Below are 24,814 nucleotides of genomic sequence, written 5' to 3'. Positions count from 1 at the left end.
TTTCAGCAGGCAGTTACATTCAGCAGGCAACCTAAAATTAAAAAGCGGTATACTTAAAAAGTGTACTTTTGGACACAAAGTAGTATATAATAGTGTTGTTCATTGAGTGAAAATGGAACCAATTATTTTAAAATGTTGTATACTTGTATATAATATAAGTCCAATAATTGTGCCCATTTTAACATACTGAAATATATTTAGTTCATTAATCGGTTTTAAAATAATTTTTTTAAAAGTGCTAAATAAAAGTTGTTGCAAAATAATATTTTTATTGTTTACAAGTGTGTGGCTGTTTAACATGACAACATAGGAAGAAAAAAAATAAAGGAGTCACTGAATAAAAAGGCTGGTTGGGGATTCAGATTCACAAGAAGTTTGATGTTATATCGCAAAGTTCAAGAAACAATGTCAGCTGAACAATGTCAGCCTCTACAATGGCAAGATCCTTGTTTGGATATAACAATGTGAACAAAAGAACTCTCGCACACAGTCTGCGTAACTTGCAATAAGAATTTAATAACAAAGTTTCGGTACCAAGACTTTAACAGTTTACACTCAGCATGCAACCTAAATTTGGTCCCGAAACGTTATTACATTCTTATTGCAAGTTGCACAGACAGTGTGCGCGAGTTCTTTTGTTTACTTGAATCGACCTTCGATCTTCTCCAACGCACCAGTCAATCTACAGGTGTGCAAAGGTTTGGTTTCTCAATGGATTATCTTCAATTGATATGACAAACAGCTTTTTACAGGGAAGGCAAATAGTATCAGAAGTAACTGCAAATGAAACGCGGGTCAGTAGGTTATTCTCACTCTTTTCAGTCTCTATTATTCCCTCTTTGCTTTTGTCTTAGCTTGTGTCCACAAACTTCCTTGCACTTTGTGCACACTGCTGCATTGGCCAATTTCTGTGTTGGCGACAATCGGCATTGCACTTTGAGATTATTGCGACTTGACTCAAGTCTGTCATGTGATTTGACTCAAGTCCGTTAGAGCAAATTATGTTTAAGGTGTAAAATAAATACAAGAGCTGAGATGACACACTGTTTCTCCACAGAACATTTTCTATGTGGAATATGACCATGGCTCAAAACTCAATGGTCTCGGCACAGACTATACAGCTCTGGAAAAAATTAAGAATTTTTCTTAAATCAGCATCTCTACGTGTATGACAGCCATTCCATTCCAGTGTCTGTTAAATTCCAACACAGGCAAACCTCATTTTACTGAAAGGGGTACTGAGTAGGTGATTACCTGAACCAAATCTAATTTAACAAGGAAAAGTATAAAAACCACTGCTGTGGTCATCACTATCCTCTTGAAATAGGACCAGGCTGGGTGGCAAAAACAGTGCAAGTAGTACCTCAAAGGTAATTTGAATAAAAAAAATACTATTCAGCCTGACAAAAGAGTTGAAAAGAAACGCTTTGAGTGAAGAAAAGAAGGGTTTAATTATGGCTGTACTGGCAGAGGGATACAGTAAGCGGCAGGATGCTTCCATCCGGAAAATGTCAAAGACGGCAGTTCATAAGAACAAGGTCAATCAACAGACATCGGGGACAACAAAACTACAGACTGGCAGAGAGCGAAAACGACTGTCCAATGACCGAGATGACGTCAACTCATTTGAATGTCACTCAACAACTGTAGGATGACATCAAGTGACCTACAAAAAGAATGGCAAACAGCAGCTGTGGTGAAGTGCACGGCAAGGATGGTTCGAAACAGGCTCCTATGGGCAGGGCTGAAGTTGTGCAAAGCTAGAAAAAAGCCCTTCATCAATGAGAAGTTTGCAACAGACCATAAGGATTGGACTGTACAGGAAAGGAGTAAGGTCATCTTCTCTGACGAGTAAGATTTTCAGCTTTGCCCAATACCTGGTCATCTAATGGTTAGACAGAAACCTGGAGAGGCCTACAAGCCAAAGTGTCTCGCACCCACTGTGACATTTGGTGGAGGACCTGTGATGATCTGGGGATGTTTCAGCAAGACTGAAATTGGGCAGCTTTGTCTTTGTGAAGGATGCATGAATCAAGCCAAGTAGAAGGTTATGCTGGAAGAACACATGTTTCCTTCTGCTCTGACAATGTTCTCCAACTCTGAGAATAGTTTTTTCTAGCAGGACAATGCTCCATGCCACACCGCCAGGTCAATTAAGGTGTGGATGGAGGACCACCAGATCAAGACCCTGTCATGGCCAGCCCATTCTCCAGACCTGAACCTCATTGAAAACCTCTGAAATTTGATCAAGAGGAAGATGGATGCTCACAAGCCATCAAACAAAGCAGAGCTACAGGAGTGGCATAAAGTCACCCAACAGCAATGTGACAGACTGGTGGAGAGCATGCCAAGAAGCATGAAAGCTGTGATAAAAAATCTGGGTAATTCCACCAAATATTGATGAATTTTAACTGAAGTTAAAACATTAGTATTTTGTTGTTGAAAAATTAATATGAATTTGTTTTCTTTGCATTATTTGAGGTCTGAAAACAATGAATTTTGGGTTATTTTTACCAGTTGTTATTTTCTACAAATAAATATTTAAATGACAATCTTTTTATTTGGAATTTGGGAGTAATGTTGTCAGTAGTTTATGGAATAAACTTTTTACTCAAAAAAAAGTTTAAAAACTTTAAAACCATAAAAAAATGATAATTTTGCAGTGGTCTTTTAATTTTTTCCAAAGCTGTATCGTGTATATACACTCACCTAAAGGATTACTAGGAACACCTGTTCAATTTCTCATTAATGCAATTATCTAATCAACCAATCACATGGCAGTTGCTTCAATGCATTTAGGGGTGTGGTCCTGGTCAAGACAATCTCCTGAACTCCAAACTGAATGTCAGAATGGGAAAGAAAGGAGATTTAAGCAATTTTGAGCGTGGCATGGTTGTTGGTGTCAGACAGGCCGGTCTGAGTATTTCACAATCTACTCAGTTACTGGGATTTTCACGCACAACCATTTCTAGGGTTTACAAAGAATGGTGTGAAAAGGGAAAAACATCCAGTATGCGGCAGTCCTGTGGGCGAAAATGCCTTGTTGATGCTAGAGGTCAGAGGAGAATAGGCTGACTGATTCAAGTTGATAGGATAACCACTCGTTACAACCGAGGTATGCAGCAAAGCATTTGTGAAGCCACAACACGCACAACCTTGAGGCGGATGGGCTACAACAGCAGAAGACCCCACCGGGTACCACTCATCTCCACTACAAATAGGAAAAAGAGGCTACAATTGGCACAAGCTCACCAAAATTGGACAGTCGAAGACTGTCTGTTGAGACATTGAGATGGTAGAGTCAGAATTTGGCGTAAACAGAATGAGGACATGGATCCATCATGCCTTGTTACCACTGTGCAGGCTGGTGGTGGTGGTGTAATGGTGTAAGGGGATGTTTTCTTGGCACACTTTAGGCCCCTTAGTGCCAATTGGGCATCGTTTAAATGCCACGGCCTACCTGAGCATTGTTTCTGATCATGTCCATCCCTTTATGACCACCATGTACCCATCCTCTGATAGCTACTTCCAGCAGGATAATGCACCATGTCACAAAGCTCGAATTATTTCAAATTGGTTTCTTGAACATGACAATGAGTACACTGTACTGAAATGGCCCCCACAGTCACCAGATCTCAACCCAATGTGGTGGAACGGGAGCTTCGTGCCCTGGATGTGCATCCCACAAATCTCCATCAACTGCAAGATGCTATCCTATCAATCTGGGCCAACATTTCTAAAGAATGCTTTCAGCACCTTGTTGAATCAATGCCACGTAGAATTAAGGCAGTTCTGAAGGCGAAAGGGGGTCAAACACAGTATTAGTATGGTGTTCCTAATAATCCTTTAGGTGAGTGTATATATACACACACACACACACACACACAGTACAGCTTGTATAACAGTGTAAATTTGCTGTCCCCTCACAATGACACAACACACAGCCATGAATGTCTACACCGCTGGAAACAAAAGTGAGTATACCCCTAAGTGAAAATGTCCAAATTGGGCCCAATTAGCCATTTTCCCTCCCCGAGTCATGTGACTCGTTAGTGATCACAAGGTCTCAGGTGTGAATGGGGAGCAGGTGTGTTAAGTTTGGTGTCATCGCTCTCACACTCCCTCATACTGGTCAATGGAAGTTCAACATGGCACCTCATGGCAAAGAAGTCTGAGGATCTGAATTTTTTTTATTGTTGCTCTACATAAAGATGGACTAGGCTACAAGAATATTTTCAAGACCCTGAAACTAAGTGGCAGTATGTTGGCCAAGACCATACAGCAGTTTAACAGGACAGGTTCCACTCAGACCAGGCCTCGCCATGGTCAGCCAAAGAAGTTGAGTGCACATGCTCAGCGTCATATCCAGAGGTTGTCTTTGGGAAATACACATAAGATTGCTACCAGCATTGCTGCAGAAGTCTTTGTGTGTTCACGAAATATATATCCCTGCCGAAATATATTAAACACTGCCGTGTCCGTAGATGGCGCTATAGTAGCGAATTGCACATGTGTAAGGCAAAACCATGAGGCTATGGGTAAGACAGCCATTTGGATTCCACGCTGTTGTACCGTGCAAACTAGAACATTCATTTTAGCGACTTGGTTCTTTTATCAACTCTTGTTCAAAGTGTATAGCTATATGCTCTGAATTGGACAATAAAACATGTGGATTATCACATTGTTTTACTACAATTTGATGAACTCCCAAAACAAACAAAGATCAAGGATTTTCTGGACATCAGACCAAAAATTGTTGAACGCCGAGTCACCTACATAGCTATGGTGAGTTCTGTTCTGCGATATTATAAATAACTAGCATTAAGTGTTGTTAGGTTACTGAGTAAGAACTTAATGACTGTTTTGTATTAAACAATGACTGTTCGCAATATTATATTAACATTGAAACTCTTTAGTCAAGTTACTGGTAGCAAGTTCTAAACCATTGGCGGGAAAACAAGTTATAGAAACTGAGCTTGAAAAAAACAGCTTAAATACCTATAGTATTTATACCTGAGATTAAATACTTACAGTAACCCTTGTTTATTCGTGTGCCCCCAAGTTTGGTTGCTTACTCTTTTTTGTTTCTTCGGTTATCCTCAAGTTCGGATGTTTTGTGCTTCTTCGCATATCAACAGTTGGACAGGTATGGTAACATTGTTAGCTAACTTGTCTAAATCGTGTTTTTTAGGGTTTTAACAAGTTAGAATTTTATAATGTGCTTACTCCTTGTAAGTTTTATCAACTGACACGTAACATTGGCTGAATCATGTTTCTTTGTGTAACGTTATCCACATCATGTGGATAACGTTACTCTTGGCAGTAAATTTAGATAGACTATCTCATTCCATTACTGAGGTGTCTGTGTATCCACATTGTTCTTAGCTAGCCTGTGTGTGTCTTATGCTGCCGTTTTTTTTTACTTATTTTCTAAACATTGCTTTCAGGTGATGACGTTTTCTGTAGTTTTGTTCCCGGAGGAGGATGACTGTGTGGCAGTGGATATTTCTTTAAGACTGCAAGGGAAGTTCGGCTTCCCCTATAATGTCCAAAAAAATAATGGTTAAATATGTACTATTGTGTAAACATTTGATTGACTACAATTGTGTTAAAACACGTTAATCTCTAAAACTAGTTAGTTCAGAATCATCTACAGTTCAGCTGACTTGATTTTCTATTCATACAATCCCGCAGCGTCACAGTGCATTTCCCTGTTGAAGCAGAGCGTCCATTGACTTCAGTGGGGCTGCTTAGAAGAGTATTTTTCAGTGCTCCGAAAGTAGACAGTGATTGGATAAATGCTGCGATTATGTCCCACCCATGGACGCTCAGAGTTTCTGGGGGTGGATGAGGAGTGGGCTGGCCCGAACTCCGGGCTTCAGCAGACAGTGCTAATATTGTCGACCTGATTTAAGCGAAGCCATTAATAAACAGAGTAAAATTATATTTGTAAAAAAAATATATATATATTGTTCTGTTACAGAATTAAATGTTATTGTCTGGGGTCCAAAAGACCCCAAAATTCCCAGAGTGTCACTACAAATGAAGACCATCAGAGGGTTATAATGTAGGCCGAAAATTAGCTTCCCCTCTTTGAAAGACCAGCAGCCGCCACTGCTGTGTGGCAGCAGTTCCACGCCAGATATGTGCGCTATAAAAAAAAAAAAACGTCTGGCCGGACGCTTTGCAGAAATGCTCAGCGGCCGCAGTGGCAAAACGCTAGTGGGCCGCTGGTGGGCCACTGGCGTGTTGCTTGCTGGGCGGTTAAAAATGTCACGGATACAGTTCGGCAGGGATATATATTTCGTGAACACACGAAGACTTCGACCTTAGGATACTTTCTTGGCGGACAGTGATGCACATTCATGTGGTTCTAAGACCTATATTCTTGCACATCCTCCGGGAAGAGACCGATAATAGGCTGGTAGAAAACCGGGGTAAATTTGGTTTATTTTCGATATTCAGTTTGCTTGTTAATTGCGGTTCCCAAAAACGTCCTACAAAGACGACAGCGATACATATATATATAATCAGGTGAAGGTAGGAAGCAAGGTACACCCTTTGGTTTGTCTGTTTCATTCTGTTTTCAAAAAACTATTTTACGTTACTTTCAATGGAAGGATAAGGCTAAGGGACTGTCTTAAAAGTGCATTCAGCAGAAATCATTATTTCAAAATTGTCTTTCTTGTGCCGACTTAAGTTTTTTCTTCCACATTTCTAATTAAAAAAGGTGTTATTTGTTTATACTAAAAAGAAAAATCATTATGCAGATTATGATATTATCCAAGAGATATATTAGCTATAAATAAATGTATGTTTTGATCACTGAACTTCCTTGTCCCAATTCCCCCTTATAAATAGCAGTTTTTTCTTCTGCTTTAATTTCTCATTCTAAACTGAATTTTTCTAATAGCTCAAAACACATTTCAGCTAGAGATGCACAGAAAAGTTTATGTTCCTTAACGTGTCCTTACAAAGGTACACCTCTAATTTTTTGTCTTCATTTTTATAATTTTTTTTTAACCTTATTACAACTATATCATATAGTTTCATATAGCATTTTACCATATGTTTCTATCCAGGTGACATGTGCCTCTAAAAACAATTGTATATCCATCTATGCAATACCTTTTTAATAGCTCATTATCCACAAGTGTATTGTGTTCAAAAGTCAACTCTTGGTATTTTATACTAAAAGATATTTATCAATACAACTCTATTTCCAAATATAGATACATTTTAATATAAAAATGTTAATAATTTCCTGTCAAGAAGACATCTGAAACCACATTTACATTGGTCACTGAGCTTCCTTCTCCAGAGTAAAGTCTGTGGATTTGCCATTTTCCATTTAACAAATTTCAGTAGGTTTTGTCCTTCTCTAGCGTTGTTTTTAATAGCTCACTATCCATATGAGCGACAAATCTACAAACATTTGTGGTGTGTTCCTTTACCTTTCCTCTATTATACAATTCTCTGTATAACATTTACTATCTACAATTTTGTTATTACAACTCAGTTACCTAATTCACATAAACTATTTTTAATAGCTTCCAATCCAGATGACATGGACCTCAAAAACCACTTGCATTTTGTTCACTGACCTTCCTTGTCAACAGTACTTGCCTTATATTTTCCATTTTCAATCTTGATGATTTTACAGAAATTTATTTTTCTTAACATCTATTTTTTAACAGCTCACTATCCATTTGAACTAGAGATCAACAAACAAGGGGTGGTGTGTTCTTTTCCCTCTACTCTCAATGGTACAACTATTTTGATGTTGAGTGGAGCATGGACAGGTCCTGGCTGGGGGCCTCTAGGCATCTCTATGCGCCTGGGGACCACAGTCAGAGTCGGTCTGCAGAGATGCACCCGCGTTGACTCAAATTGGGGATGCTATTTAAGTTAGCCTTTAGCTCTTCCTGTTGTGGAGCATTGTTTGTGCAAGTTGTGTTGTGCATTAGTTTGCAGTTTTCCTCTCCTTTTGTTGTTTTGTTGTTACAATTAAAAGAATGTTAGCCTGCCATACCTCTGATCCTTGTGTCCTGCCTTCCTTCAACTGTGACAGCATACTCCCATTCCCAATTAAAACATGTTAATGTGCAGGCGACATAACAAATCCATAAAAAAGGTAGCTGTAGTGTCAATAGTGATTGAACAGAAAAGCAATTGGAGAATTAGGTATGTATACCTAACTGCAGTCAAAATAACTTGAAATTAAACACAGACCAAATAGTGGAGGTGAATATTGACTTAAGAACATTTCCCAACTTCTCTCCTTCACATTGATGGGTCATTTCTTACAGCTAAATTAGACAAAGTTCCTAGGGGCCATCATCTCCCATAATCTCAAGTGAGTAGACAAAATTGCAAGAGTTGTGGCATCTGAAAACAAAGTTGGATAAGAAAGCTATTAAAATCCTCACAGTCAATTCCAGGACATTTTTAAGGTAAGATGGGACATTTTCAAGGTAATGCTTCTTTACACCCCCACCCTTAACCATGAAGTCAAAGTGAGCAAACAAATTGGACGAAACGCTTGCTCACATTACCTTATATGCATGGCGAGGTCAGAGGCACTCGCCCCACCAGAGACGTTACTGGAACGCGGTGGCACAAGGAAATCCTTAATGCCGATTGCCTCCCCGAAGGCAATACAGGCCTAATATGCACCACCCTACCAGACACCCCGGCCACAATCGACAGTGGCATGACCGGGGCTTGAACCCACGGCCAGAGTTTCACATTTATAACTAATTAGTCAAATGTGAAAATATAAACAAAAGAAGCAACAGGAAAATTATTTCTAGGTGAGGAATGTTAACATAATGTGTTTTATTAATTCCATGAATATATTGAAATAATCGCTCGAGCACAATAATCATTGAAATTAGGTCCACAGAGTAAAAGGCACTGTGATCAATGGCACCAACTAGGCAAATAAATGGATGAAATTAAATAAATGTCTGGTTTCAGTGCAAGCATATTCTGAATACAATAAAGCAGCAATGTCAAACTGGTTCCACGGAGGGCCGAGTGTCTGCAGGTTTTTGCTTTTCCCTATAAATTGGTTCCCAGTTCAGATATTTTTTAAAATGGGCAAGGGACATCAGAGTGTCTAACTTAAGTTGTATCTGCAGTTTGTTCCGTAGGTAAGATGCTAAGGAACTGAAGGTAGTCCTAACCAACTATGTAAAGACCACTGGAGTCTTTAATGTAATCCACGTCTGTGATATGGTTTTGAAATTAGTAAGTCTATTGGAAATTAAAGGTGATATATGCAGTTGTGCTCCTAAGTTTGCATACCCTGGCAGAAATTGTGAAACATTGGCATTGATTTTGAAAATGACTGATCATGCAAAAAAACTGTAAACTGTGTTTAAGGACAGTGATCATATGAAGACATTAATTATCACAGTTTCTTGGCTCCTTTTTAAATCATAATAACAGAAATTACCCAAATAGCCCTGATCATAAGTCTACATACCCTTGAATATTTGGCCTTGTTACAGACACACAAGGTGACACACACAGGTGAAAATGGCAATTAAAGGTGAATTTCCCACACCTGTGGCTTTTTAAATTGCGAAAAGTATCTGTGTATAAATAGTCAATTAGTTTGATAGCTCTCACATTGATCCACTGAGCAAGCTATATACTGAGCCATGGGGAGCAGAAAAAAACAGTCAAAAGACCTGTGTAACAAGGTAATGGAACTTTATAAAGATGGAAAAGGATATAAAAAGATATCCAAATGCCAGTCAGTACTGTTCAATCACTTATTAATAAGTGGACAATTCGGGAATACCAAGCCGAGGTCAGGCAGACCAAAAATGTTTGCGGCCAAAACTGCCAGTAGAATTGTATACAAAGAAAAACCCACAGGTAACCTCAGGAGAAATACAGGCTGCTCTGGAAAACAACGGTGTGGTTGTTTCAAGGAGCACAATACGACCGGTACTTGAACAAAAATGAACTGCATGGTAGAGTTGCCAGAAAGAAGTCTTTACTGCACCATGATGAGACCATGATAGAACTTTATAGTCACAACCATATGCGCTATATTTGGAAAGGGGTCAACAAGGCCTCTAGTGAACAGAATACCATCCCCACTGTGAAGCATGGTGGTGGCTCACTGATGTTTTGGGGGTGTGTTAGCTCTAAAGGCATGGGGAATATTGTGAAAATTGATGGCAAGATGAATGCAGCATGTTATCAGAAAATACTGGTAGACAATTTGCATTCTCTTGCATGAAAGCTGCTCATGGGACGCTCTTGGACTTTCCAGCACGACAATGACCCTAAGCACAAGGCCAAGTTGACCCTCCAGTGGTTACAGCAGAAACATTTGAAGGTTCTGGAGAGGCCGTCACAGTCTCCTGACCTTAATATCATCGAGCCACTTTGGGGAGATTTCAAACGTGTTGTTCATGCAAGATGACCAAAGACTTTGCATGACCTGGAAGTAATTTTGCCAAGATGAATGGGCAGTTATACCACCTGCAAGAATTCAGGGCCTCATAGACAACTGTACATCACTGAGTTACCTGCATATAAATGGAAATCATTTCTGATTTCATCACCTGTGTTATTTAAATAAAGTGAAAACAAAAGTAGGCCAATTAATTAAGATAGGCACAGCTGATTTCTATAAAAAAAAAAAAAAAAACATTCAAGTCACATTACCTGGATGTGTTCTTTAATCTCCACAGTGTATTCAGGCATGCCATTAATGTACTTCTCACATTTCCTGTAGGTTCCAGCATGCCTGTCAATGACACGAGCTTCCAGAACCACCTCTTCAATTTTACCTGCAGACGGAAAGAGAAAGGGTGTTAACATTCGCTTTCAATTACTAATTTCAAGTTGCTGGAACCCTACTGTTTTTCTAAGTTTTAGTATTATTATTCTACTGGTCTATGATCAAAGGTCCATTGCTCGGTCAAGAGATTTAACTTTGCATTCCTCTAGACATGCAAGTAGTTATGGTATCTACACACCTCTTATGAAAATTGTAGTGAAGGACCATTGGACAACGGTCTTTAAAAATCTGAAGGTAAGCTGAAATCTCAAACAATATGGCTACAATCAGAGAATGAAATTTAGGTGGACAGGGCTCTGACTTCATAAGGCTGTTAATCGCAAAAGGAATATCCAAGAGTTATGGAAAGTGCCATACCTTTGAACACCTGCCCTAGAAATTGGAAGTTTTCGCACAGATAGACATCATGGCACTAAAAATGTCACAGATTATTTTCGGACATCTTGCAGTGTCTAAAAAAGAATTTAACATCTCCTCCTAGACCGCTGAACACATTTGCATGTCAGTTGGTGTGAAGAACCATTAGATTTGGTCTTTTACAATCTAATAAGAAATGTGGATCTCTCAAACAATGTGGCCACAATCAGTGATTGAATTTGACATAGGCATTTTTAAAGGCAATGAATCCAAAATGGTATATCTGAGATCTGCGAATGGAGCATAAAAAGCACAGCTAGACCTCATGGTGGCGCTATAAACATCTGAAGTTTTCAGAATTCAGCCCTATAACATAGAGCACAGGTGTCAAACCGGTTCCACGGAGGGCCGAGTGTCTGCAGGTTTTCGCTCTCACCTTGTACCTGATTGATTAATTAGTTCACTAATTGGTTAATTTCTACCCCCACCTGGTTGTTCTGGTCTGACCTGGGAACCAATTTAAAGGAAAACCCAAAGACCTGCAGACACTCGGCCCTCCGTGGAACCGGTTTGACACCCCTGACATAGAGGTATGAAACAGAGATGTTAATCACTATAAAAAAAATAATCTGTGACAGTCATTGCTGGCTGTTTCTTAATTCCACTGGAGCCAAGGATACACTTGGCTTGAGGGGTGTCTGGCAGTTCATGACAGACACCTCTAAAACCTCATTCAATTGGCAGGGTTCTGCAACCAGGAGTTCACAAAAATCCCTCTAAAACTAGGTTATTGGCTATAGGAGACGTTTGCAGTTTGCATACCCTTGGAGAATTGGTAATGTACCATTTGTAAAGAAAACAAGAATGGGAAAACACGTTTTTTATTTCTTATGGGATTCACATTCAACTGTAAGGCCTAAACAGAATGGCACAATCATAAAACAAAATATGGCAACAAAGAAAAAAATATGAACTTACCCCTGTTCAAAAGTCTGCATACCCTTAGTTCTCAATACTCCCTTTAGCATCAATGACAACGTACAGTCTTTTGTAATAGTTGTCTATGAGGCCCCAAATTCTTGCAGGTGGTATAGCTGCCCATGTCAATGTGTTGTCGGGCATATTGTAACCAGGCTTTTTTGCGGCATTGGTGCAGTAAAGGTATCTTTCTGGCAACTCAACCATGCAGCTCATTTTTGTTCAGGTATCGTCGTATTGTGATCCTTGAAACAACCACACCGTCTTTTTCCAGAGCAGCCTGTATTTCTCCTGAGGATACCTGTGGGGGATTTTTTGTATCCAGAACAATTCTTCTGGCAGTTTTGGCTGAAATCATTCTTGGTCTACCTGACCTCGGCTTGGTATCAAAAGATCCCCGAATTTTCCACTTCCTAATAAGTGATTGAATAGGACTAACTGGCATTTGATAGGCTTTGGATATCTTTTTATATACTTTCCCATCTTTATAAAGTTCCATTATCTTGTTATGCATGTCTTTTGACTGTTCTTTTCTGCTCCCCATGGCAGCTTGCTCAGTGCATCAATGTGAGAGCTATCAAACTAATTGACTATTTATACACAGATACTTTTCGCAATTTAAAAAGCCACAGGTGTGGGAAATTCACCTTTAATTGCCATTTTCACGTGTGTGTACCTTTGATCAGGGCCATTTGGGTGATTTCTGTTATTATGATTTTAAAAAGGAGCCAAGCATCTATGTGATAATAAATGGCTTCATTTGATCACTATCCTCAAATGAAATACTTTTTTTGCCTTATCAGCCATATTTTCAAAATCAATGCCAAAATTTTACAATTTCTCCCAGGGTATGCAAACTTATGAGCACAAGTGTACTTCAAGTTATCACTGTGAATGGATGTGGCACAAGGAAATGAATGGAGTTCACATTTTTGCTTTTGAATAAATAATGAAAACAGGATTTTGTTTGTGTCCTATATTTGGAATGCATTATAAATTGGGGCTTGGATAAGGAAGAGTTTTGTAAAATATTTTATACAAAATAAATGACCATCTCTGTAGGGTTCACAAACTCAAGCAGCACCGTACATAATTTGTCACCATTGGGTTGAAGCCACTCGCGGCTTTCCCTCTGAAATCTTTCCAGAACAGAGAATATAAACAGTTGAGTTTTTGGAAATTCTGCTTATTGCTCTTGGAGCGGTTATTGCACACCACTCGCAGTGAATTCATCAAATGCACTGAATAACACAGCATCATTCTGCACAATGAAATTCTTGTGAAATGGCGCACAACATCTACGTAGTAATATTAAAGAAATATATAAAGCAAAAAAATACATAACGTAAGCTAGCAGCAATTTTAAAAAGATTAGGATGTGTGATCAGTATGATCACGGTTCAGTATTGCTGATTGAGGAGCCTTATGGCCTGAGGGAAAAAGCTGTTTGTGAGTCTGGAAGTCCCTGATGCTCCGGTAATGTCTACCAGATGGCAGCAGTATCAACAGAACATAACTACGTGGCTGTAGTCTTAGATGATATTCTGTGCTTTCCTAAGGCATCATGTACGGTAGATTCCTTGCATGGAGGGGAGATGGCTGCCAACGACACGCTCCACAGACTTCACCACCCTCTGGAGGGACTTGCGGTCTGCAGCGGAGCAGCTGCCGTACCAGGCAGTAATGCAGCCTGAGAGGATGCTGGTAGGAGATTTTCTAGACATGACGAAAATCTTGAGTGTCCTCAGAAAGTATAGTCACTTTTGGGTAGTTTCCACTGCAGAGTTCGCTTGCCTCGCTTGCTTGATGAACACACAGACGATCTTGTAGTCGGAGACTCTCCACTTCAGCTTCCTCAATGTGTGTGGTGGCATGACTGCCCCCCTCTCCCCGCCGTTTCCTGAAGTCCATGGCTGTGTCATCCGGGAATCACTAGAACCGAACCACCAGGCCTTTCACACCCACAGTATCCGCCAGAGCCGAACACCGTTTCACATCATTGGCATATGAATCATCCCTATTAGCATACACATTCTTCTAGTCTAAAAAAGAATGAATTACAGAGAGTTATTTTTTAAAGGTTAATGAATTTGAAGACTACAAGTACAGGGGATATAAAAAGACATGATCGATTTCTCCAAATGAATAGGCTACAAAAACATGCCGTCTCTGCAGGACTCTCCCGGGGGGTTCTAGAGGGGCTATCAAGTTGATTGTCGAGTAGCCTATATCATTTCTATTATATTTATTTTAATTACAAATTCAAACGCCAATTGGAGTAGGCATTTGGCGGTTCCAGTGTTAAGAATGGTGTTGGAGCCGTGTGTGGCCACAGTCACGCATAAACAGGGAGTACAGGAGTGGACTGAGTACGCAGCCTAAGGGTAGCCCCAGGGTCCTAAGCTCAGGAACAAGCTTAGCGTGCACAGTAGTGTTGAATGCTGTAGTCCACAAACAACATCCTCACGAATGTGTTGCATTTTTCCAGGTGGGAGAAGGTGGTGCATATCATCTGTGCGATGGCATCGTTGGGGCGGCATGCCAATTGAAAGGTCCAAGGTGTCAGGAAGGGTGGAGCAGATAGTGTCGACCGATTATCAGTCTTACCGGAGCCGATATTCATAGTTTTTACAATAATCGGAATCGTTCATATGTCTGATTTAGTTTTAAATGCACTTCTCTGGCAGCCACATCTCTCTAAAAGGTTCCTGCTTGTATTGCTCAATGTCCTGCCCGCAGAATTATCAGATTCTGAAGTATTTGATACACTGACGATGTTGCAGGTTTCCCCACTTACAAAGCATGTATAAGTCTGTAATTTTTTATCATAGGTACTATTCAACTGTGAGTGACGGAATCGAAAATAAAAATCCAGAAAATCACATTGTATGATTTTCAAGCAATTAATTTGCATTTTATTGTATGACATAAGTATTTGATACACTGACGATGTTGCAGGTTTCCCCACTTACAAAGCATGTATAAGTCTGTAATTTTTATCATAGGTACTATTCAACTGTGAGTGACGGAATCTAAAATAAAAATCCAGAAAATCACATTGTATGATTTTCAAGCAATTCATTTGCATTTTATTGTATGACAAAAGTATTTGATACATCAGAAACGTCAGAACTTCATATTTGGTACAGAAACCTTTGTTTGCAATTTCAGAGATCCTACGTTTCCTGTAGTTCTTGACCAGGTTTGGACACACTGCGGCAGGGATTTTGGCCCACTCCATACAGACCTTCTCCAGATCCTTCGGGGCTGTCGCTGGGCAATACGGACTTTCAGCTCCCTCCAAAGATTTTCTATTGGGTTTAGGTATGGAGACTGGCTAGGCCACTCCAGGACCTTGAGATGCTTCTTACGGAGCCACTCCTTCCCTGGCTGTGTGTTTTGGGTCGTTGTCATGCTGGAAGACCCAGTCACGACCCATCTTCAATGCTCTTACTGAGTGAAGGAGGTTGTTGGCCAAGATCTCGCGATACATGGCCATATCCATTCTCCCCTCAATACGGTGCAGTCGTCCTGTCCCCTTTGCAGAAAAGCATCCCCAAAGAATGATGTTTCTACCTCCATGCTTCACGTTTGGGATTGTGTTCTTGGGGTTGTACTCATCCTTCTTCTTCCTCCAAACACAGCGAGTGGAGTTTAGACCAAAAAGCTCTATTTATGTCTCATAAGACCACATGACCTTCTCCCATTCCTCCTCTGGATCATCCAGATGGTCACTGGCAAACTTCAGACGGGCCTGGACATGCGCTGGCTTGAGCAGGGGGACGTTGTGTGCGCTGCAGGATTTTAATCCATGATGGTGTAATGTGTTACTAATGGTTTTCTTTGAGACTGTGGTCCCAGCTGTGGTGACCGTCACTTGAACTTCATCCATTTTCTAATAATTGCGCCAACAGTTGTTGCCTTCTCACCAAGCTGCTTGCCTATTGTTCTGTAGCCCATCCCAGCCTTGTGCAGGTCTACAATTTTATCCCTGATGTCCTTACACAGCTCTCTGGTCTTGGCCATTGTGGAGAGGTTGAAGTCTGTTTGATTGAGTGTGTGGACAGGTGTTTTTTATACAGGTAACGAGTTCAAACAGGTGCAGTTAATACAGGTAATGAGTGGAGAAGAGGAGGACTTCTTAAAGAAAAACTAACAGGTCTGGGAGAGCCATAATTCTTACTGGTTGGTAGGTGATCAAATACTGTCATGCAATAAAATGCAAATAAATTATTTTAAAATCATACAATGTGAGATTCCGTCTCTTACAGTTGAAGTTTACCTATGATAAAAATTACAGACCTCTACATGCTTTGTAAGTAGGAAAACCTGCAAAATCGGCAGTGTATCAAATACTTGTTCGCCCCACTGTAAATAGCAAATCAACACTATGTCATATTTGTGGGAAAGAAGAACGCAGAGAAATGCATGGCTGAGACAAGAGGTAAGAATGTTGCTAGCACAATAATCTAAACTGACGAAACAAACATTACCCTCATTATGATCTTTTTCTATGATGATGTTAGACATTTCGTTTCGTATAGTAGTTGAAATACTGATCACGTACGCAGTCGTCAAGGCACAACTGCCATTTGCACAAACATAACTGTCATCCCTTGAGCAATATGTTCTGTTGTATCAAGTATGTTTGCAGGCACCAACATTGAAGCTGATACACTTAGCTATCAGTATGTGCGACAAAATCCCTGTGCCATCACTAGCATAAAGCTGACGTCTTCGCTACCAGTTGCAGTGTAAACTCAAATATTGAAAAACGAAGCATTTAAACAATGTAAATAGCCAAGAAAAATAAGGACCAAGTCTCACATCCTGCACAAAATAAATGTTACATTAGTCCACTTTCCAGGGGGCATACTAAAATAGTAATAAGGTGGGACGCTGCGTAAAAGAGTCAATTCCTATAAATTCTTAACGATTCTTCTCAAATGAGCTAATGGTGGGCTCACAGCTATTTATAATGGGGCAAAGGGGACACCTGTTTGGCTGCTCTGCCTGTTTGTCCTATATGTGTGTTTGGAATCTAAAGCTTAAGGGAACATCTGTTTCTTGTGAAGTGATTCTTCACAGTGTTAGGGAAGTGTGAAGTGATTCTTCACAATATTAATATATCAAATCAGGGTTAATTAAATAACCTTGAACTCATACATCTAAGTCAGTAGTGCCCTTGTTTTTTTCCCAATCAATTAATCCTTCACCAAGATGGCTGCCATCGTCAGCATATTTTATGGTTATAAAGAAGAATGACTTACACTAATCTACTAATATTGTATTTCAACAACTGACGTATTCTGAGGGCAATGTCATGCTAATTTTAACGGTGAGCCTCATACCAGGGATGAACATGGGTGGAACCTCCGTCCTGTACTGATGGTATTTGGGGTCATGGAAAGCAGTGCGACACACGGCCACTACAGACTGGTGTGTGCTGGGACAGTGACGAGTCACGGCCACAATGTCCTCATCTACCTGGTCCACGTACACCTAGGAAAGGGACAGGAGAAACAAAATGTAGTAAAACCCAAAACTCTAACCAAGGAAATATAGTACATTTATGGCTGTGATTGGAGTGCCATCCAATCACAGCCATCCAATATTGGTGTTCGGCCTCGGCCCTTGTATAGAAATTTCTCCTGATTCTCAGAATCTTCTCAAGATATTATGTATTGTAGATGAGATCCCCAAACTCTTTGCACAATTTGCTGGCGCAGTCTTTCACAAAATGTTGAACCCCTCCCAACCCTCACTTCTGACAGACCCGTCATCCCTGGAATGATGTTTTAATACCCAATCATGATACTGACCTGTTGCCAATTGACCTAATTAGTTGTATGATCCTCCACCAGGTTTAGTTTTTTAGCATTACACAACTTTTCCTGTCTTTTGTTGCTTCTGTGCAACGTGTTGCTGGTATCATTTTCAAAGTGGGCATATCTTTTTCAAGAAACAATAAAAAAGTTCTCAGTTTTTACATTTGACAAATTGTCTTAGTACTATTTTCTACTGAATATAGGGGTTAACAATAGAACCCCCAAATGCCTACACCAATAAAGCTGCCATTTTGAAAGCTACATGCTCCTCCTTTCATGACTTTTCCTAAATAGGCATATATTATATTGTTTCATTGTCAGAATTCTAAACTGATGAACTTAATCCATCAACAGGCCACGCCACTTAGCATTGGTACCCAAATGGAACCCAGGCGTTAATCACCCCTCACTAAATGTATGATGTCAATGGATTAATGCATGATACTCCCAGATGAATGAAAACTTAATTAGGCTATTATTGAAACATAATACGAATGATATAAGCTACTTATCACATGGGTTACTTTTTTCCCAATAGGAGATTCAGCTTATTGTGTAGGCTAATTCATCAAATGTAAATATACATTATTTTAGGAGGGAAAGAGAAACTAAGTTGCACACACATCCCATCGTCTCTTTGAATTTTCTCTGCTAATTTTACTGAAGATTTTCTACAAATGTATTAGGCTAAATAATTATTCACAAAACAAAATACCAACAATATCTCGTCTTTTTCTAATAAAGGTTTTTTGATAACTTATTCATGCCACCTATAGAATGATCTTATAAGTCGGTAATCTAGAACACTAGAGCTATGCATTGGCCTTGAAGTCAACCCAACTACAACCCGCGGGAGAGACATGCAAAGACGCGCTGTTCACAGCCTATTAATTTCGGACCTCGTCTATTTCTTTGTATTCTTTTTTTAGTTTTTTTTTTGTATGATTAGACCTTCAATATAAACACATTCTTGTATTTTTCTAATTCATTAACCGTTTAAAACAAATTCTGTAAATCATTATTCTTTAGACTATTCTATATAGTTTGATAAAGACCCAGTAGAAGAACTGATGCTCTGGCTGGATGGTGATGCTGCGGAGGAGAATGTGGATGCGAATAGGGACGATTCGTATGCTAATGATGCCAATCGGCGTTCAGCTCTGGCGGTTACTGGTTTTGCAAAATTGTGGCTGGCAATTGGCAATCGGTCTTAGTATTTCAGTGCCTGTGGTTTTCCAGCGGCAACTGACAGCGGCCATCTTGCAAATGGCTGTGTTATTACTGAAATGAAGACTTGCTAAAACAAAGATGTTTTGCCGAGTTGTTCTGTGGGAGTTAGTCGAGGAAGGAAGGATACGACCATGCAGCCGTCAAGGTTCACAGTGAAATCTGCCAACAAAGCTCTTTGTTTCTTGGGTCCTAAAACGAGCATTTCTGTTTTTAAAAGCAAGAAGTTCTGTCATCCACTTCCTAATATCCGAAACGCATTCTTCGAAATAAGCTAATTTTGGGGCTTCTCCATGCTTCATTGAAATATATAACTGTGTGTCAACAGCATAACAATGAAAATTTACATTGTGATTCCGGATTACATTACCCAGAGGCAGCATATATAGTGAGAACAGTAATGGGCCCAGAACCGAGACTTGAGGAACACCAAAACATACCTTTGATTTGTCAGAGGATATGCCATCCACACATCTGAACTGATATCTTTCAGATAAATAAGATTTAAACCAGGTTAGAACATTTCCACATAGCCCAATGTGTTTCCAGTCCTTCTGAGAGAAGGGAGTGATCAATAGTGTCAAAAGCAGCACTAAGATCAAGAAGCAACAGAACAGATGTGAAACCTTTGTCTGAGGCCATTCAAAGGTAATTTGTAACCTTCACGAGTACTATGATGAGGTCTGAAACCGAATTGGAGCATTTCATAAATGTTATGTCTTCAGGAATGCATACATTTTTCTAAGATTTCTGAGAGAAACGGGTGGTTCGATATTGGCCTATAATTGTTTAATATGTCTGGACCCAGATTAGATTATTTTTTAGAAGAGGCTTAATTTCCACAATTTTTAGTGAGTTTGGTACATATCCGCAGGATAGGGAGAAATGTATTATATTCACCATTGGCTGACCTAGCATTGGAAATAGCTCCTTAAGTAATGTTGTTGGAATCGATACAGGATCAAAAAATTCAAGTGTCCCCATTGACATCTGGTCAGGGAGGTTCAGGACATTCTCATGACAACATTTTGGGACTATAACTATTTAAGGAGTCAGTTATTTGTTTTCTAATGGTGATCTTTTCATCGAAGTCGTTCATATATTCATTACAGCTAAAGTGAAGACCCACTTCACTTGTTGATTATTGTTTGTTTTTTGACTTTGCAACTGTATCCAACGTGGACCCCCTTCTTTTCGGGTGCACGGGAGTAGTAAATGTAGGGTGGGCGGGGCTTCCAGATTAACTTGACAGGTAGGTGGGACATCCGGTTTGCAGGGTGGGACTTCCGGTGTGACGTATGGACTTCCTGTATGACGTGTGTTAAGGCTGGATTTCTGGAATGACAAGGTTAACAACCACCGGTAGTAGGACATCGGTTGCAGCACTTATCAGAACATAAAATGCCAGGGGGTTATAGCATTGCTGAACCCTGGCGCCCTTTTATTAAACACCAAACATCTTGCCACTGATATAACACTTATTGCCTGGGAATGTAACATTCCGGAACCCTAAGACCCCATTGTTAAACATCAAACATATCACACCTGTTATAACACTCGTCCGGGGTGATTATCAGTCCTTGTAAAACATCAAATATCGACACATCAATGTATTCATAAATCACAAAGTCACCAGACATGCATACGTCACACCGGAAGTTGGGTAAAAAGTCAACAGATAAAAATATTGTATTGGTAAACTCTTAAAGTAGAATTTAACCAATTAGGTTACATAGAGTAAATTCAAAAAGGTTTGGCGGGTAGCCAGGAAGGTAACAACAAGCAACGTACAGCACGTCAACAATACCACAGTGCACAGCAACCTGGAGAACACATGGCACCAGGACGCACTACAGGAAGGATGCAAGCCGGCGGCGGCAGTGTAATGTTTTGGGCAATGTTCTGCTGGGAAACCTGGATCCTGTCATTAATGTGGACATTACTTTTGACATGTACCACCTACCTAAGCATTGTTGCAGACCTTGTGTACCCTTTCATGGCAACGGTAGTCCCTGATGGCACTGGCCTCTTTCAGCAGAATAAATGCACCCTGCCACAAAGCAAATGTGGTTCAGGAATGGTTTGAAGAACACAACAGCTAGTTCAAGGTGTTCACTTGGCCTCCGAAGTCCCCAGATCTCAATTCCATTGAGCATCTGTGGGATGTGCTTGACAAACAAGTGCGATAAGGGCTTGACATTGACACCCGCCCACCCGCCATATGCGGGTAGAATTCAGCTGTGGCGTGTAACACACCCACTTTGGCGGGTTGCATTCTATATATCAATACAGCAGAGCTTTTCCTGCATTCAAAACTCAGGTGACAGCTATCCCAAAATCTTGCACCACCTCTGTGTGTTTGCATGGAAAAACATGATTTTTTGCTCATATATAAAATACCAGATAAACACTGCAGCTAATTTGACGATAGGAGTAAACTTTTTCCATATTGACAGTGTTGCCACTTGGGATGTTTCCTATAATTTGGCTTTTTTCATGGTCTTGGGCAGATCGATTTTGCAGGAGTTCTGGAGAATGGCCATTTACTATCAATAAAATCTGGCAAACCGTGAATACAGGACCACATGGGTCCAGACATCGCGGAGATGAAGAACGTCAGAAATATAAGTGGTTCCTAGATTTTCTTTACATCCAAGCAAAATATTTCAATAAAACATAACCTCAAACTACATCCAATCCTGACATTTTCAGGTGACTTCTAGTGGTACAGATTTTTTTTAAGAGAGATTGTGAGACAAACAAAGATGACATTAGGCTATATATGCAATATGCAGTGCAGAAAAATATAAATATAACATTTAATTCACTAAGAAAATAAATATATGAAGGTGAAGACTGGATCAGCGGCAGCAGCAGAGCCAAGCACAGCTCAATGTGGCGTCACGGCAAGGATGGCGGAAACAATTATACGATAAGGCCATAATATATACTGTTCTGTTTCGTTTTTATGCCAGTCTATATTAACAAGAATATAGCATAACAATGAAAATAGACAATAATACTGACTGTGATTAATTATATAGCTGATGAATGATGTCATTTTTATAAAATGTTTAATAACATGGTCTATGTTAAGAATAAATATATTGCTTGCTATTAGGGAGGACATTGTAGTGTGCATTAGCTGCTCCAGTGGACATGAACAACAGAGCAGATTTAATACCATAATAGTTGTCTTTTTCAAGGTGTAGCCACATATTATATAAAGTATATCACAGAGGGACCTGTTAGCCAGCTAGCATAGTGGATTCTGTCGATAGCATAGCCAGAGTAGTAAGTATAGTTTTGCCTACTGCGACTGTGACTCGTTCCAGGCAGAGAAAAGAAAAAAGTGCTAACAATAGCAACCTTATTAAGATTAAGCCTTCCTCCACCTCGGTCACAAATAAAAATTACTGTATTACCTCGCATCTCAAAAAGGCAGTTACTGTAAATGAATTAATCAAATGTTATTGGCTTGTTTGAAACATGGCTAAAGCCTGATGAACTAACTGCCCTAAAGAAGGCCTCTCCTCCTGGCTATACCAGAGATGGGGACAAGTAGTCACACATGGTCAAGTCCAAGCAAGTCTCAAGTCTTAACCATCAAGTCTCAAGTCACAGTTCAGATAAATCAAGCAAGTCAAGTCAAGTCAAGGGTTCACCCTAAGCAAGTCAAGTCGAGTCCTTATAAGTTTCAAGTCAAGTCACAGTACTAAAGAGATGAACACACACACACTGTCCTCTGTTTCTGACGTGCGCTCAGTGCGAAGCTCGATTTCAAAATCAAATATTGTTCTCCTCCGCGGTACAACTTTTTGGGGGGACGAAGCGGAGGGATCTTGAATCAGCCTGAAGGGGCTGTATTCGCTATAACAGCCGCCTCGCTATACCTTATCCCGCTTAATACATGGCTACCTAACAAATAAATCTATAATTTGACACAAAATATTGATTTCAAAGGGAATTTATTGATTTAAAAACGATTGTATTGCTTCCTCTAAAGAAAATAGTCTGTTCCGTCTCTGGTTAGAATCCTGCTGCGTCCATAGCAACGCGCTGTTTTTCATGGCAACGGTCTGTTATCAAGAAATAACACGCATTCTGCACTGGAATTCAGCCAATCCATGTAATAAGGGCTAATAATAACAACCTTATAAACTAATTATTGTGACTGAAAAACTTAATATGTAATTACGCTGTAATTATTCTTGTCTGTATGAGCAAAAAAAAAAACCTCTTCGAAATGTTTAGGTGCTAGTAATCACATCGGCGCCTCCATGTTAGCCTTTCATGCAGTAAAGTTAACTGTTATGGTGTAAGCACAATGCTTTTTAGTTTCCACACGCAGTCCACAAACACTTGAAAATGCCCACATTTAATACAGACATTATAGCCTACGTGTTATATACATGCCCGCTCATTTTAAGATGCCCATCAACATTAAAATTCAGGCTATGCCACTGTTATAGTAAAATTCCCTTACATCTATTTACCAGACGTATTCAGTAATGATAGTGGTCACATTTCTAACAAGAAAAAAACAAACATAATATGCAACCAAGGCCAAATTATGACAAACACAAGATTAATTCATTACATTAGTAACTTAATCGTTATATATCTTAGTGAAACAGAATGTAAAGAGATTACTTTCTTACCTTTCCTTGTGGTTCTTAAAATAACGAATGAAATTTGACGTTGTTGCATATTTTGCATCTGGCAAATATTTTTTTATTCACACGGTCCAGTTTAAAGTCCTTGTATCCAAACGATACTATGTGGAGCTCGACTAACGTTACTGTCTGCCATGTTTGGCGCGGTTTGAATTGTGCAGCGTTAAAGGCACATACGCTGATTAGTGGTTCTGATGTCACAACATATAAAATAATTTTATTGCTGTTTGTTTATTATAAGTTCAAGTCATTGTCGAGTCTTCCAATTCAAGTCAAGTCAAGTCTCAAGTAACTTGTTCTCAAGTCAAAGTCAAGTCAAGTCATTTTCATACTTTAATCAAGTCCTGAAAATTGTGACTCGAGTCAGACTCGAGTCAAGTCATGTGACTCGAGTCCCCCACCTCTGGGCTATACTACTGATCATATCCCCCGGATGTTGCTAATATTTGACAGTAAATATAAATTTACTCTTAAACACATCATTGGTTTTCATTCTTTTGATGTTTTACTCATGAAAGTTAACCAGGCTGATGAATCGTTTTACATAGCTACTATTTACAGGTCCCCTGGGCCATACACAATGTTTCTCAATGAGTTTCCAGAATTATTGTCTAACCTGGTAGTCATATTCAAATTTTTGGCAATTTCAATTTTGACCCTCTTCAAAAAGACTTTGAAGCCATAAGTGACTCAATGGGTTTTATCCAACTATTCTCGGGTCCAAAGCACTGCCACAATCATACCTTAGATTTAGTCCTGTCACGAGAAATAGATATTGTAGATCTAATCGGACGATGATTTACGTGACTGATTCCTCACCACAGACTGGAAAATGTTCCTAGAGGCGTCTGGAGGCAATCTCAATGAATACAGAGTCAGAGACCGGTTTTATTAGCAAATGTATTGATGACTACAAAATAATT

General features: G+C 39.7%; 1 protein-coding gene across 3 annotated transcripts in view; it reads right to left on the bottom strand.

The window, feature by feature from the left end:
• Positions 1-24,814, bottom strand: part of agla (amylo-alpha-1, 6-glucosidase, 4-alpha-glucanotransferase a) — a 154,382-nt gene that overhangs the window by 38,876 nt on the left and 90,692 nt on the right. For all 3 annotated transcript variants that reach the window (XM_013132927.3, XM_013132926.3, XM_034291570.1), the window contains exons 17-18: positions 17,512-17,662; positions 10,690-10,814 (exon numbers count right to left, since the gene is read on the bottom strand). In XM_013132927.3, the coding sequence (XP_012988381.2) occupies positions 10,690-10,814; positions 17,512-17,662 (276 nt within the window). The remainder of the gene's footprint in view (positions 1-10,689; positions 10,815-17,511; positions 17,663-24,814) is intronic.

The sequence above is a fragment of the Esox lucius genome, chromosome 3 (assembly GCF_011004845.1).
Source record: "Esox lucius isolate fEsoLuc1 chromosome 3, fEsoLuc1.pri, whole genome shotgun sequence".
NCBI lineage: Eukaryota > Metazoa > Chordata > Actinopteri > Esociformes > Esocidae > Esox > Esox lucius.
The sequence above is the reverse complement of the archived record's forward strand: the minus strand, read 5'-3'. Positions and strand labels throughout refer to the sequence as shown.